This window comes from Scyliorhinus canicula, chromosome 12 (assembly GCF_902713615.1).
Source record: "Scyliorhinus canicula chromosome 12, sScyCan1.1, whole genome shotgun sequence".
Classification (NCBI taxonomy): domain Eukaryota; kingdom Metazoa; phylum Chordata; class Chondrichthyes; order Carcharhiniformes; family Scyliorhinidae; genus Scyliorhinus; species Scyliorhinus canicula.
Genome location: NC_052157.1, coordinates 5,675,841 through 5,688,563, shown reverse-complemented (window position 1 = coordinate 5,688,563; position 12,723 = coordinate 5,675,841). Strand labels below are relative to the sequence as shown.

Below are 12,723 nucleotides of genomic sequence, written 5' to 3'. Positions count from 1 at the left end.
CTGCTCGGTTCTGTTTTGAACTCGCCTGAGAAGCCCTTTCCTACAGATTCTGTTGTGAGAACCTGTCCAGTATATACACCACCTATTTATGTTTCTGGCCTTCTCAACAAAAATGCCAGCAGCGGCCGATGGACTCATCTCCTGCAATCGGGAATGCTGCGGCCATTTGCTCCGCGACCCTCCCAAAACCCACCTGAGACTAACCCACAGGCTGTGACCTGCTCTTCGAAAAACGCTGTTCTAATGTCATCAGTAAATACACAATCTATGTAAATCAGTAACAAACTATGGTCAGCCACACCACACTGAAAGGAAGTGACAGATGCCTCCCACTACAAGTTCTGCAGATTTCTCATCAATTCCCCCCAAATGCTTGCCATGCTGTGAACCAACTGGCCTCACTGGAACTCTGGCTTTCACATGAGGGTTTCCAAACTCTGCTCTCGAAGGACACATTTTGGAATCTCCTCCCAAATAAAGTTGTCTCTCTGCCTTCAGCGAGGATCCACATCCAGGGTTTCAACCTCTCCCAGTATTCCTGAAATCTGGATTATCATGTGTATTTAAGCTTCCATACAATCTCTCAGGTACCCAGCCACACCAACAGAATATTGTTGCTTCACAGGCTGTGTTAGGGTATCACCAACATTAAGATCACTGCAGATATCTGGTGTTTTGCTAGCTGATGTCTCCAGGTCAGCACTTTGCAGCCCTGTCTTAACTGGGAGCCTTTCTCTGCTCCTCTTCACTGAATAGGACCTTCTTTTCAGATTTCTGTTCTCTGTTCCCTTGACTTTCCGGGACTCTCTTCGGTCCCATTCCCTGATTTCTGAGACTTTCTGTTCTTTAGTTTCCAGAATTTCCTTTCTGACTCTCCGTATTGTCCTGCCTGTTCCAGCAGTTTCTGTGGAATGCTTCTTGCTTCTGGGTCATCTTGTTCCAAGCTGAAATGCTTCTGCTTTTCGGTGTGGGCCTCTGGTTTCTGAGCAACAGATTTGTTTTTAAAAAACGCTGTACTTGCTTTAATGTCATAAAATCTTCATTATAATGCAGGCACGTTTTTTGCAGACCTTTACTTAACATGAAGCTAAATTGAAGATTTAACCCTTCATTAACTCTCAAAAACCGAAACTCAAATTTTAACTTAAATTTATACCTTTCTAATTCCCACAAATATAAATTTGCTAAGCTAATTCTTAACAGGAAGATTTCATACAGAGAGATTTGTGGTCCAGGTATCGGTCATTTGGCAATCTCGCCTGGTCCTGAGGTTTGTAATTTGTTAGTTGAATAGAATAGGCTAATCAGGAGTGAAGTGACCCAAGCTCAGGACTAACGTCAGGAAGCACTTCAACATGAACAGAGTGATTTGCAGACTCCGGGGAGAACGTGCAGACTCCAAAGGCGCTGATGGAAGCGATGGAAGGGAGGTCATTGATGGAACAACTGAAACTGGTGGTGCCTAGGACACTAGCAGGGATGCCTTTTTGGATAGCATAAGAGTTGAAAGGCCAACAAGTTTGTAATTATTCAAGAAATACTTAACTAATGTAATAGAGGGACCGTAAGATTCAGTGCATGGAATGAGCATAAATGGACTTCCTCAGCTGTAATTGTCTTTATTCCTGATGAATTGCCCTCCTTTTTAGGTGGAAAACCTCCAGGACTATCTATCTGTTGAAGAGCAGGAGATGGTGAAATTTGCTCACTTGGTAGAGAACCTGTATTCCTCCTCCCCGCACAACGAGAAATGTTCCTTACACAGCAGGTAAAGTTCATTAATACATGATGCACAGTGGCTACAGCAGTGAATTACAAAGCTGAAATGTTTTTGTGTTGTCTTAAGTGCAGCAACCATTTGACTAATGGAAGAAACCAGAGCCTGATTTACAGTCTTAAGCTCCCTGTTCGATAATGTTTCATCTACATAATCTCCTCAGAATTTGGATGGATTCCATGAAGCAAAGGTGAAACACTGATAAAGATGATTATGTTTGACACGTTACCTAAGCTGCTCTGCTAGGATAGGGGGCCCATAGTGACTCTTCACCTTGGATTTTGACGTGCCACTCCGCAGCACTTGATAAACTGAGCAGTTTTATAATGCACGATCAAATCCATGGATTTGCTTACACCTGCAGTTTGAAACGGGGCAGAACGTTTTAAAAATCCATTGCTGTAAACCATTTATATTTGCCACTTTAAAAAAAATCTTCAACTTCTCCATCTCCAAGAGTACTGAATCTGTGGAATCCTTTACTGCAGAGAGGTGTAGAGGCTGAATCATTAAGTATGTTCAAGGCTGAGGTAGACTTTTAATCAGTAAGAGAATCAAGGGTTAGGGGGGATAAGGCAGGAAAGTGAATTTGAGGATTATATCTGCTAAACAGACTATGTACTGAGTGGCTCATTTCTGCTCCTATGTCTTATGGTCTTACATTTAAGAAAGCCCTCCTACTTCCTGAAAGCAAATATGTACTTTATGCTTTTTGTTACTGCATAATGCACATAGTCCTTTATGTTTTATAGTGTACTTTTCCATACTCTTCTTCCAATATTACGAATATTAATTGGCAGCATCCCGAGAAGATTGTGTTCCTGGCCAATTTCACAGATTTGAGTCTAGGTTGATGGTCTGGTATGGAATGCAGAGCTGCACTGTCAGAAATGCCATTTTCAAAATGAGTCTTGAGGGCCTGTCTGCTCTCTTGATTGGATGTGTAAGGATCTTGTGACATTATTTAGACGAACAAGACAATCCTCCTTACTTCTGGACGATATTTGCTCCTCACATCGCTAAAAACGATTACGTGGCCATTGTCACGTTACTGTTGACGGGAGTTTGTTGTGCCCAAATTGGTGGCTGTTTATTTCCATGTTATAATGACTATACTTTTTTTTTATAAATTTAGATTACCCAATTATTTTTTCCAATTAAGGGGCAATTTAGCATGGCCAATCCACCTACTCTGCACATTTTTGGGTTGTGGGGGCGAAACCCACGCAGACACGGGGAGAATGTACAAACTCCACACGGACAGTGACCCAGAGCCGGGATTGAACCTGGGACCTCAGCGCCGTGAGGCGGTTGTGCTAACCACTAGGCCACCGTGCTGCCCCTAATGACTATACTTGAAAACATACTCGATTGGCTGTAAAAGAGCTCCGGAATATCCCATGGTAATTAAAAGCACGATGTAATTTTTACAAATCTGTTTTCTCTGTTAATTTGTAGCTTGTTTGAAACATGCAGAACAAACCTAGTTTGTTAGTTACCCCAGGATTGATCTTCTGGATAGGAGGAAAATAATAGAGAATCGAATCAGAAAAAATTGAATAATATGGGGAATTGGATTTGTTTTATTGTCACGTGTACTGAGGTATAATGAAGAGTATTGTTCTGCGTGTTGTCCAGACAGATCATTCCATACATGAAAAAAGTGTATACGTAAATACACAATGTAAATACATAGGCACAGGCATCGGGTGAAGCATACAGGAGTGCAGTACTACTCAGTAGAGAAGATGTTTGAAGAGATCAGATAGGTCCATACAAGGGTCATTCAGGAGTCTGGTAACAGCGGGGAAGAAGCTGTTTTTGAATCTGTTAGTGCGTGTTCTCAGACTTTTGTATCTCCTGCCCAATGGAAGAGTGAATAACCCGGGTGGGAGGGATCTTTGATTATGCTGCCCGCTTTCCCCAGGCAGTGGGAGGTGTAGACAGAGTCAGTGGATGGGAGGCAGGTTTGTGTGATGGACTGAGCTGTGTTCACGACTCGCTGTAGTTTCTTACGGTTCTGGGCCGAGCAGTTGCCATACCAGACTGTGATGCAGCCCGATAGGATGCTTTCTATGGTGCATCTGTAAAAATTGCTAAGAGTCAATGTGGACATGCCGAATTTCCTTACTTTCCTAAGAAGGTACAGGTGCTGTTGTGCTTTCTTGCTCATAGCGTCGATGTGGGTGAATCAGGACAGATTGTTGGTGATGTGCACCATTAGGAATTTGAAGCCGTCAACCAGGACCTTGTGTTGCCCTGTTATGTATTTTCTTTTTATTTGCTTTTCTTTTCATGTACTAAATAAAGGGCAGCATGGTAGCACAGTTGTTTCACAGCTCCAGGGTCCCAGGTTCGATTACTGGCTTGGGTCACTGTCTGCACGTTCTCCCCGTGTGTGCGTGGGTTTCCTCCGGGTGCTCCGGTTTCCTCCCACAAATCCTGAAAGACGTGCTTGTTAGGTGAATTGGACATTCTGAATTCTCCCTCTGTGTACCTGAACAGGCGCCGGAATGTGGTAACTAGGGGCTTTTCACAGTAACTTCATCGCAGTGTTAATATAAGCCTACTTGTGACAATAAAGATGATTTAAAAAAAAAATCTTGTTCATGGCATGGTAGCTAATGAAAATAATTAGAGCAACCCTAATGAGCTCACTGTAGGAGTACTGATGTGAATAATATTTTCATAATTATTCATTTAATTTCTGAAATAATTAGTGAAGGCTGTTATTGAAGATTAATTCTTTTAGCGCTTTTACAAAAAGGAACTTATTTGTAGAGCAGAAGTAGACTGATAAGTAGAAAATGGTCTTAAAGATGCTTTGAATCATAAAGTTTTTCACCAATGCCACACGCAGGTGATTGTTTTACCAGATCACGAGTTTCTACATGTGGTACACAGATGTGGCTCAGAGTAGTTTTATCTTTGTTCGCTTCCCATATTTCTCCCTCTTCCTTGTTCTCCTGTCTCCTCACCCTGCATAACAATTGTTACTACGTCCACATCATATACCATGGTGCCAAAAGCTAATTAATCTTGATAGTTCTTTTGGAAAACGAATATGCTTTTCCGTAAAACAGTACACCTTTTATTTATCATTTTTAAATAAATCAATACTTCTATTACAATGTGGTTACGTGTTATCTGATCAAAACTTTCAAACACTATGGGTGAGTTTTTAAATTGCATCATCTTTGACATCAGGATAATTCCCAGACAACAAATGAATTGCATGTTATTATTCGGTGTCAACATCTATTGTTAATGTTAGGCAACATCACACATCCGTATTCGACTAAGAGCTAATCTACTAACAGAAACTAATTGAGTGTTACAATTACAGATTTGATTTTGTTTCCTGTAAGTTTGTGAATACTGTAGATCTGTCTACCTTGTGAAAATATGCTTGACTGCAGGCTGTTGAGAACAGGACAGCGATCATTGTAACATGAAGTTTTTAGGTTGGCTATGGAAAAGTACAGAAGAACAATACAGAGTAGAATCATAGAATCCCGACACTGCAGAAGGAGGCCATTCGGCCCACAGAGTCTGCACCGACCGTCTGAAAGTGCACCATACCTATGCCCAATCCCCACAAACTCACCTAGGAGCACTTCAGCATGGCCAATCCACCTAATTACATCTGTGGACTCTGGGAGGAAACCGGAGCACCCGGAGTAAACCAACGTAGATGGTAGGAATGTGAAAACTCCGCAGTCACCCGCGGTCTGAATTGAACCCGGGTCTCTGGTGCTGTGAGGCAGCGACTTTTTTTCCCCTTGTCTCTCTCTCAGCTAGAAAGTTAGATCCATATTGGTGCAATTTATTTCGGAATTATTCTTGTGGTTTAGCAAATATTCCTTTGTAGTCAACTGTGGCTTCTACTCTAGACTGGATATATCCACATCTGTATTATTTGTAGATTTTAAAAAAAAATCATTTGGAGGATGTGAACATCGCTGGCTGGGTCAGAATTTATTGCCTGCCTAATATTTTGAAATAGAATTCCTTTAATGAAGGCTTACTGAGTTATTTTATTTAGACTAACCAGGCTTCAGACTGGGGTTGGTTTAGCACAGGGCTAAAGAACTGGCTTTTAAAGCAGACCAAGGCAGGCCAGCAGCACCGTTCAATTCCCGTACCAGCCTCCCCAAACAGGTGCCGGAATGTGGCGACTAGGGGCTTTTCACAGTAACTTCATTTGAAGCCTACTTGTGACAATAAGCAATTTTCATTTCCATTTCATTTCATTCCGTTTGATTCACTGATAGCCTAGTGAGTATACTCAGCAAGTATCTAAGTAATGCAGCCTAGGAAGGTGACAGGCCAGATTTCCATTCTTGGATTGGATTGGATTTTGTTTATTGGCACGTGTACCGAGGTACAGTGAAAAGTATTTTTCTGTGAGCAGCTCAACAGATCATTAAGTATGTGAAAATAAAATAAAAGAGAATAAAATACATAATAGGGCAACACAAGGTACACAATGTAACTACATAACACGGGCATCGGATGAAGCATACAGGGGTGTCGAGTTAATGAGGTCAGTCCATAATAGGGTCGTTTAGGAGTCTGGCGGGGAAGAAGCTGTTTTTGAATCTGTTCGTGCGTGTTCTTAGACTTTTGTATCTCCTGCCCAATGGAAGAAGTTGGAAGAGTGAGTAAGCCGGGTGGGAGGGGTCTTTGATTATGCTGCCCGTTTTCCCCAGGCAGCGGGAGGTGTAAATGGAGTCAATGGATGGGAGGCAGGTTCGTGTGATGGACTGGGCTGTGTTCACGACTCTGAAGTTTCTTGCTGTCTTGGGCCAAGCAGTTGCCATACCAGGCTGTGATGCAGCCAGATAGATGCTTTCTATGGTGCATCTGTAAAAGTTGGTACGGGCTAATGTGGACATGCCGAATTTCCTTAGTTTCCTGAGGAAGTATAGGCGCTGTTGTCCTTTCTTGGTGGTAGCATTGACGTGGGTGGACCAGGACAGATTTTTTTGGAGATGTGCACCCCTAGGAATTTGAAACTGCTAACCATCTCCACCTCTGGCCATTCATGCTGACAGGGGTCTGTACAGTACTTTGCTATGACCAGCTCTTTAGTTTTGCTGGCATTAAGGGATAGATTGTTGTCGCTACACCACTCCACTAGGTTCTCTATCTCCCTCCTGTATTCTGACTCGTCGTTATCGAGATCCGGCCCACTATGGTCGTATCGTCAACAAACTTGGATATGGAGTTGGGACCAAATTTTGCCATGCAGTCGTGTGTGTACACGGAGTATAGTAGGGGGCTAAGTAAGCAGCCTTGCGGAGCCCCGGTATTGAGGACTATTGTGGAGGAGGATTTGTTGTTTATTCTTACTGATTGTGGTCTGTGGGTCAGAAAGTTGAGGATCAAGTTGCAAAATGAGGAGCCAAGTCCTAGGTTTTGGAGCTTTGATATGAGCTTGGCTGGGATTATGGTGTTAAAGGCGGAGCTGTAGTCAATAAATAGGAGTCTGATGTAGGAGGTAGGAGCCCTTGCTGTCGAAATGCTCTTGGGATGATTGTAGGGCCAGGGAGATGGCGTCTGCTGTGGACCAGTTGCGGCAGTATGCGAATTGCAGTGGATCAAGGCCTTCTGGGAGTATGGAGGTGATGCGTTCATGACCAACCTCTCGAAGCACTTCATTACGAATGAAGTCAGGGCCACCGGACGGTAGTCATTGAGGCACGTTGCCTTTTTCTTCTTTGGCACCGGTGTATGATGGTGCCAAATAAAATTCTTTGGTGAATTTCAACAAAGCCATTGGAGCATCACAGTTGGCCTTCTTCTTGGAGAGGAGAATTTGGCTGCGTTGCCGATTACTATCCAGCAACCTCTACCGGTTCCGTCTGTGTGCATGTTGGGGATGAAGACAAGATTGAGTGTGGCAGTGATGCTGTTTGTGTTCAAATAGCCAACTGGCGCATGTTCCAAACTGATATAGTAATAATAGCCACTTGATCACAGAATCAAAGCTTTACTCTAGTTGTTGGGAGAGATGAGGAGATGAGAAAATTGAGACTCCACCAGGAAAGGACCTGAGCAATTAATTATCCTGGCTTTAAGATTGGCTTTGGCTTTATGCAAAGTATTTTGGCTTATTGAATTTGCAGCTTTCTTCCTGGCCAGCCAAAAACTTTTTGCAATAATATTGCAATTATATTTGTAGCAGTGTATTCATGATCAATGATGTCATGAAAGATATTAATTTTGTGGGCTTTTTCAGCTTATTGCAGGTCGAAAATACTGATGCTAGTTCTGCTGCTATTCTGGAGCAAATTGTGAGCCAAGAAAATGTGACTGCTGAGTGTCCAGAGAGAGATCGAAACTCCTGCGTGATCATATTGGATTGGGCCAAATGGTGGGATAATGTCGCAAAGGAGCGAATTATGTTGTCTAGAAAATTGGATGTCGGTAAGTTTAGTTGGAACTGCATTTAGGGTGAACATAGTTCAGGGCAGCATGGTAGCACAAGTGGCTAGCACTGTGGCTTCACAGCGCCAGGGTCCCAGGTTCGATTCCCTGCTGGGTCACTGTCTGTGTGGAGTCTGCACGTTCTCCCCGTGTCTGTGTGGGTTTCCTCTGGGTGCTCCAGTTTCCTCCCACAGTCCAAAGACGTGCAGGTTTGGTGGCTAGGCCAAGCTAAATTGTCCCTTAGTGTCCAAAAAGGTTAGGAGGGGTTATTGGGTTACGGGGATAGGGTGGAAGTGAGGGCTTAAGTGGGTCGGTTCAGTCTCGATGGGCTGAATGGCCTCCTTCTGCACTGTATGTTCTATAGTTGTAGTCATAGTTGCAGTTTGATTGTTCGTGTAGTTCAGAAAGGTAGTTGTTTGTTTGGAGCAGTTATATAATGCAGATTTGCTTTTTGTATGGAGAACTTTGACAGGTTCAAAGCTTTTCCTTCATCATTTTGACCCCATGTTCCCTTCCTCTGTTCTATAATCTTTCAAATTTCTACCTTGAAAGAATCTCCTGTTGAGGAACAAGAACATAAATTGCTGCAATCTTTCCAAAGCACTTCAATTTTCTTACTCTGGTATCAGCCTTGTGTCACTTTTCTGAACCCTCTTTCTCGGGATCAGTGTTGCCTTGTTGGCTGAAACTGGAATTTTTCATAAGGTTGCTTAGAGGTCACGGTGTAATTGTTGTGTTCCAGGAACCATTCTCTCCCTGTGTTGCTTTTAAAATGATCTTTTCTCCACTTTCTTAACTTTTGACGCTGCTACACAAATCTCTCCACAGCAATTCAGTCTTGCAGTCCCGAGGTATTGTGGACCTACCTGACTTCCAGGCATTGTTGGGCTAAAGTTTGTGATTGGATCGAAGCCTCCCAAAGTAGTGGGAATTCTGCAAATTGGCCACCCCTGACGCCCAATGCTGTGAATCAGAATACATGCTGCAGTAGCTACATGAGAAATGAGATACTAAATAAATTGGCACGGTAAATATCTGTTTTCACAAATACTCGTTCCACCTTTAGCAGCAGAAGTCTAGGAGGGATGTCATTATTCATAATGCTGTGCCAACACTCGAGCAAAAAAAATTGGCAATGGAGTGATTGAACGAACTGCAGAGTGATGCAGAGAGTGGGCCATAATTGTGTGTATGCTCTTCCCATTACCCATGTAATTAATGTTTGTTGTTTGCAATCCGTTCAAATTAGACCTTATTTAATTGACCCCAATAGTTTATGGGCCATAGTTGTGTTTAACGTTAACTTTTTAAAAAAAAATTGCAACACTCAAATTTCAAACATCGAGTTGTTGAATGGTGAAACCATAATTTTTTTGTATCTGTGGACTAGAAATAGAATATGGTGGGTTACAGACTAATTGCAGCTAACTCATGGCAACTTGGTTTTATTTTCACATTTGTTGTAACAGAAAAGGAGTATTCATCCCTTCAGAGCTAGAAGACTTCAGACAACTCCTGGTGAGACTAAGCTGCACACAGGGACTGATGCAAGACCCTCACCCAGTTCCAGTGTACAAGTCTACTGATGGGCTTGACTTCCACAGCACTTTCATCCTGTACTGCCTTGAGCATGAGCTGCGCTATCTTTTGTATGCTTACCTGGATTATTATGGGTAAGTGCAGTTTTGTAGAGATTGGGTTTGGTGTGATCATCTTGAATTTTGTTTAATGAGGATAAATCTGAAATTAAGAGTACAGTGAAGTAATAACCTTTATTAGTGTCACAAGTAGGCTTACACTGCAATGAAGTTACTGAGGAAATTCCCTAGTCGCCACATTCCGGCGCCTGTTCGGGTACACAGAGGGAGAATTTAGAATGTCCAATTCACCTAACAAGCACATCTTTCGGGACTTGTTCAATGAAACCGGAGCACCCGGAGGAAACCCACGAAGACAGGGGGAGAACGTGCAGATGCCGCACAGACAGTGATCCAAGCTGGGAACGAACCTGGGACCCTGGTGCTGTGAAGCAACAGTGTTACCACTGTGCTACCCCGATGGATTCATTTTTGAGCATCTCTATTCCATGCCTCAAACATTATGATTTGCAGGTTATTATGGTGTAATACAAATAATTAATTTAAACTTGTGTCTGGGTATTAGGTGAGAATAGTGTCAAGCTCAGCTGTGATGCTTTCTATGGTTGAATAATCAGCTGCTGGCAATATCTGGGCGCAGTGACAAAGTGTGACCACCTGAGTGAGATGAAAAGGGGAAGTGGGATCACACTCCAGCAAGGCTAAATACCTTGCTGCCTCACAGCGCCGCGGTCCCAGGTTCAATCCCAGCTCTGGGTTATTGTCCGTGTGGAGTTTGCACATTCTCCCCGTGTTTGCTGGGTTTCGCCCCCACAACCCAAAGATGTGCAGGGTAGGTGGATTGGCCATGCTAAATTGCCCCTTAATTGGAAAAACTGAATTTGGTACTCTAAATTTATTATTTTTTTAAGAGAAAAAGGAAAGGAGGGCGGCACAGTGGTTAGCATTGGTGCCTACGGCGCTGAGGACCTGGGTTCGAATCCCGGCTCTGGGTCACTGTCTGTGTGGAGTTTGCACGTTCTCCCTGTGTCTGTGTGGGTTTCACCCCCACAACCCAAAGATGTGCAGGGTAGATGGATTGGTCACGCCAAATTGCCCCTTAATTGGAAAAAGCAATTGGGTATTCCAAATTTATAAAAAAAAGGAAAGGAATAAAGTTGGCAAGTCAGAAACTTGATTGTTTAATAATGCAGCTTTCTCTTGAGGTTGTCTCGCAAAACAGTGAACTTGTTCCAGAAGAGAATCACAGAATATTTACAGTACAGAAGGAGGCCTTTTGGCCCATTGATTCTGCACTGGCTCTCTGAAAGATGATTCCACCCAGTCCCACTCCCCTGATGTATCCCTGTAACCTCACGCATTCTTTCTTTTCAGATACCAATCCAATTCCCTTTTGAATACCTCGATTGAACCTGCCTCCACCACCCCCATGGGAAGTTTGTTCCAGACTCTAACCCCGCCCCCCCCTCTGGGTGGAAAATCTTTTCCTCCTTCTGCCAATTGTTTTGAATCTGTGCCCTCTAGTTATAGATGCTTTTGTGAAAGGAAACAGTTTCTCACTATTTACTCTGTTCATAACTCTCAGCATCTTGAATGCCTCCCTCAAGTCTACCACAAACAATTTATTAAATAAATAATTGATCTAAGAGAACTGTTTCCAGGTAGATGAAGCATTTGCAGGGATTCATCTTTTAATAATATGCTTTGAATAATAGTATTCCATTCTCTGCAAACTGGAAAACATTTGAAAAAGCTTTTTTCAAATCTGATATTAATTGTCTTGATGCCTATTTATGCATTTGTGAGGCTTGGGATTTGTTATTTTTTTTCCACCTGTTTTCATGTACTCATTGGTTATCCATTATATAAAAATGTTCTATACTCTTGTGTTTTAATCAGGTGAAAGTGTAATTTACAGAAGTGAAGAACAGTGACTATCCATTCAAACAGTGTATTTTTGCATTTTAGAAGCCTGACTTTACATGCACGTCACGCATGAGGCATACCTATCTTTTTAACAAAATATAATAAAAAACATATTTTTTCCATATATCTCATTCTCCTATATCTGTGATTGATTCTCTTTCCGGTGTATGCCTGTAGTGCTTGCACTTAATCTGATGACAGCTCCAGTACAAATTCTTAGCACTGTTCATGATAGCAGCAGCCTCCCAGGGTTAGTTCTGTGGGAATTCCATCCAGATGCCACTCCTTCCAGAGCCCCAAACATAGTGCCGGCCATCATTAAGGATGAAATGAGTAGAAGAAAAGATGAGGTTAAATACTTGAAGTTGCCCTCTGACAGTGCAGTGCTCCCTCGAGCACCAAACCTCGCCCTGTCTGTCGCCCTGTCTGTCGCCCTGTCTGTCGCCCTGTCTGTCGCCCTGTCTGTCGCCCTGTCTGTCGCCCTGTCTGTCGCCCTGTCTGTCGCCCTGTCTGTCGCCCTGTCTGTCGCCCTGTCTGTCGCCCTGTCTGTCGCCCTGTCTGTCGCCCTGTCTGTCGCCCTGTCTGTCGCCCTGTCTGTCGCCCTGTCTGTCGCCCTGTCTGTCGCCCTGTCTGTCGCCCTGTCTGTCGCCCTGTCTGTCGCCCTGTCTGTCGCCCTGTCTGTCGCCCTGTCTGTCGCCCTGTCTGTCGCCCTGTCTGTCGCCCTGTCTGTCGCCCTGTCTGTCGCCCTGTCTGTCGCCCTGTCTGTCGCCCTGTCTGTCGCCCTGTCTGTCGCCCTGTCTGTCGCCCTGTCTGTCGCCCTGTCTGTCGCCCTGTCTGTCGCCCTGTCTGTCGCCCTGTCTGTCGCCCTGTCTGTCGCCCTGTCTGTCGCCCTGTCTGTCGCCCTGTCTGTCGCCCTGTCTGTCGCCCTGTCTGTCGCCCTGTCTGTCGCCCTGTCTGTCGCCCTGTCTGTCGCCCTGTCTGTCGCCCTGT

General features: G+C 43.8%; 1 protein-coding gene across 1 annotated transcript in view; it reads left to right on the top strand.

Moving 5' to 3' along the window:
* The window catches only part of spg11 (SPG11 vesicle trafficking associated, spatacsin), a 209,404-nt gene that overhangs the window by 58,539 nt on the left and 138,142 nt on the right, over positions 1 to 12,723 (top strand). Inside the window, exon 13 of the mRNA XM_038813292.1 lies at positions 1,650 to 1,768. Coding sequence (XP_038669220.1) covers positions 1,650 to 1,768 — 119 coding nt within the window. The remainder of the gene's footprint in view (positions 1 to 1,649; positions 1,769 to 12,723) is intronic.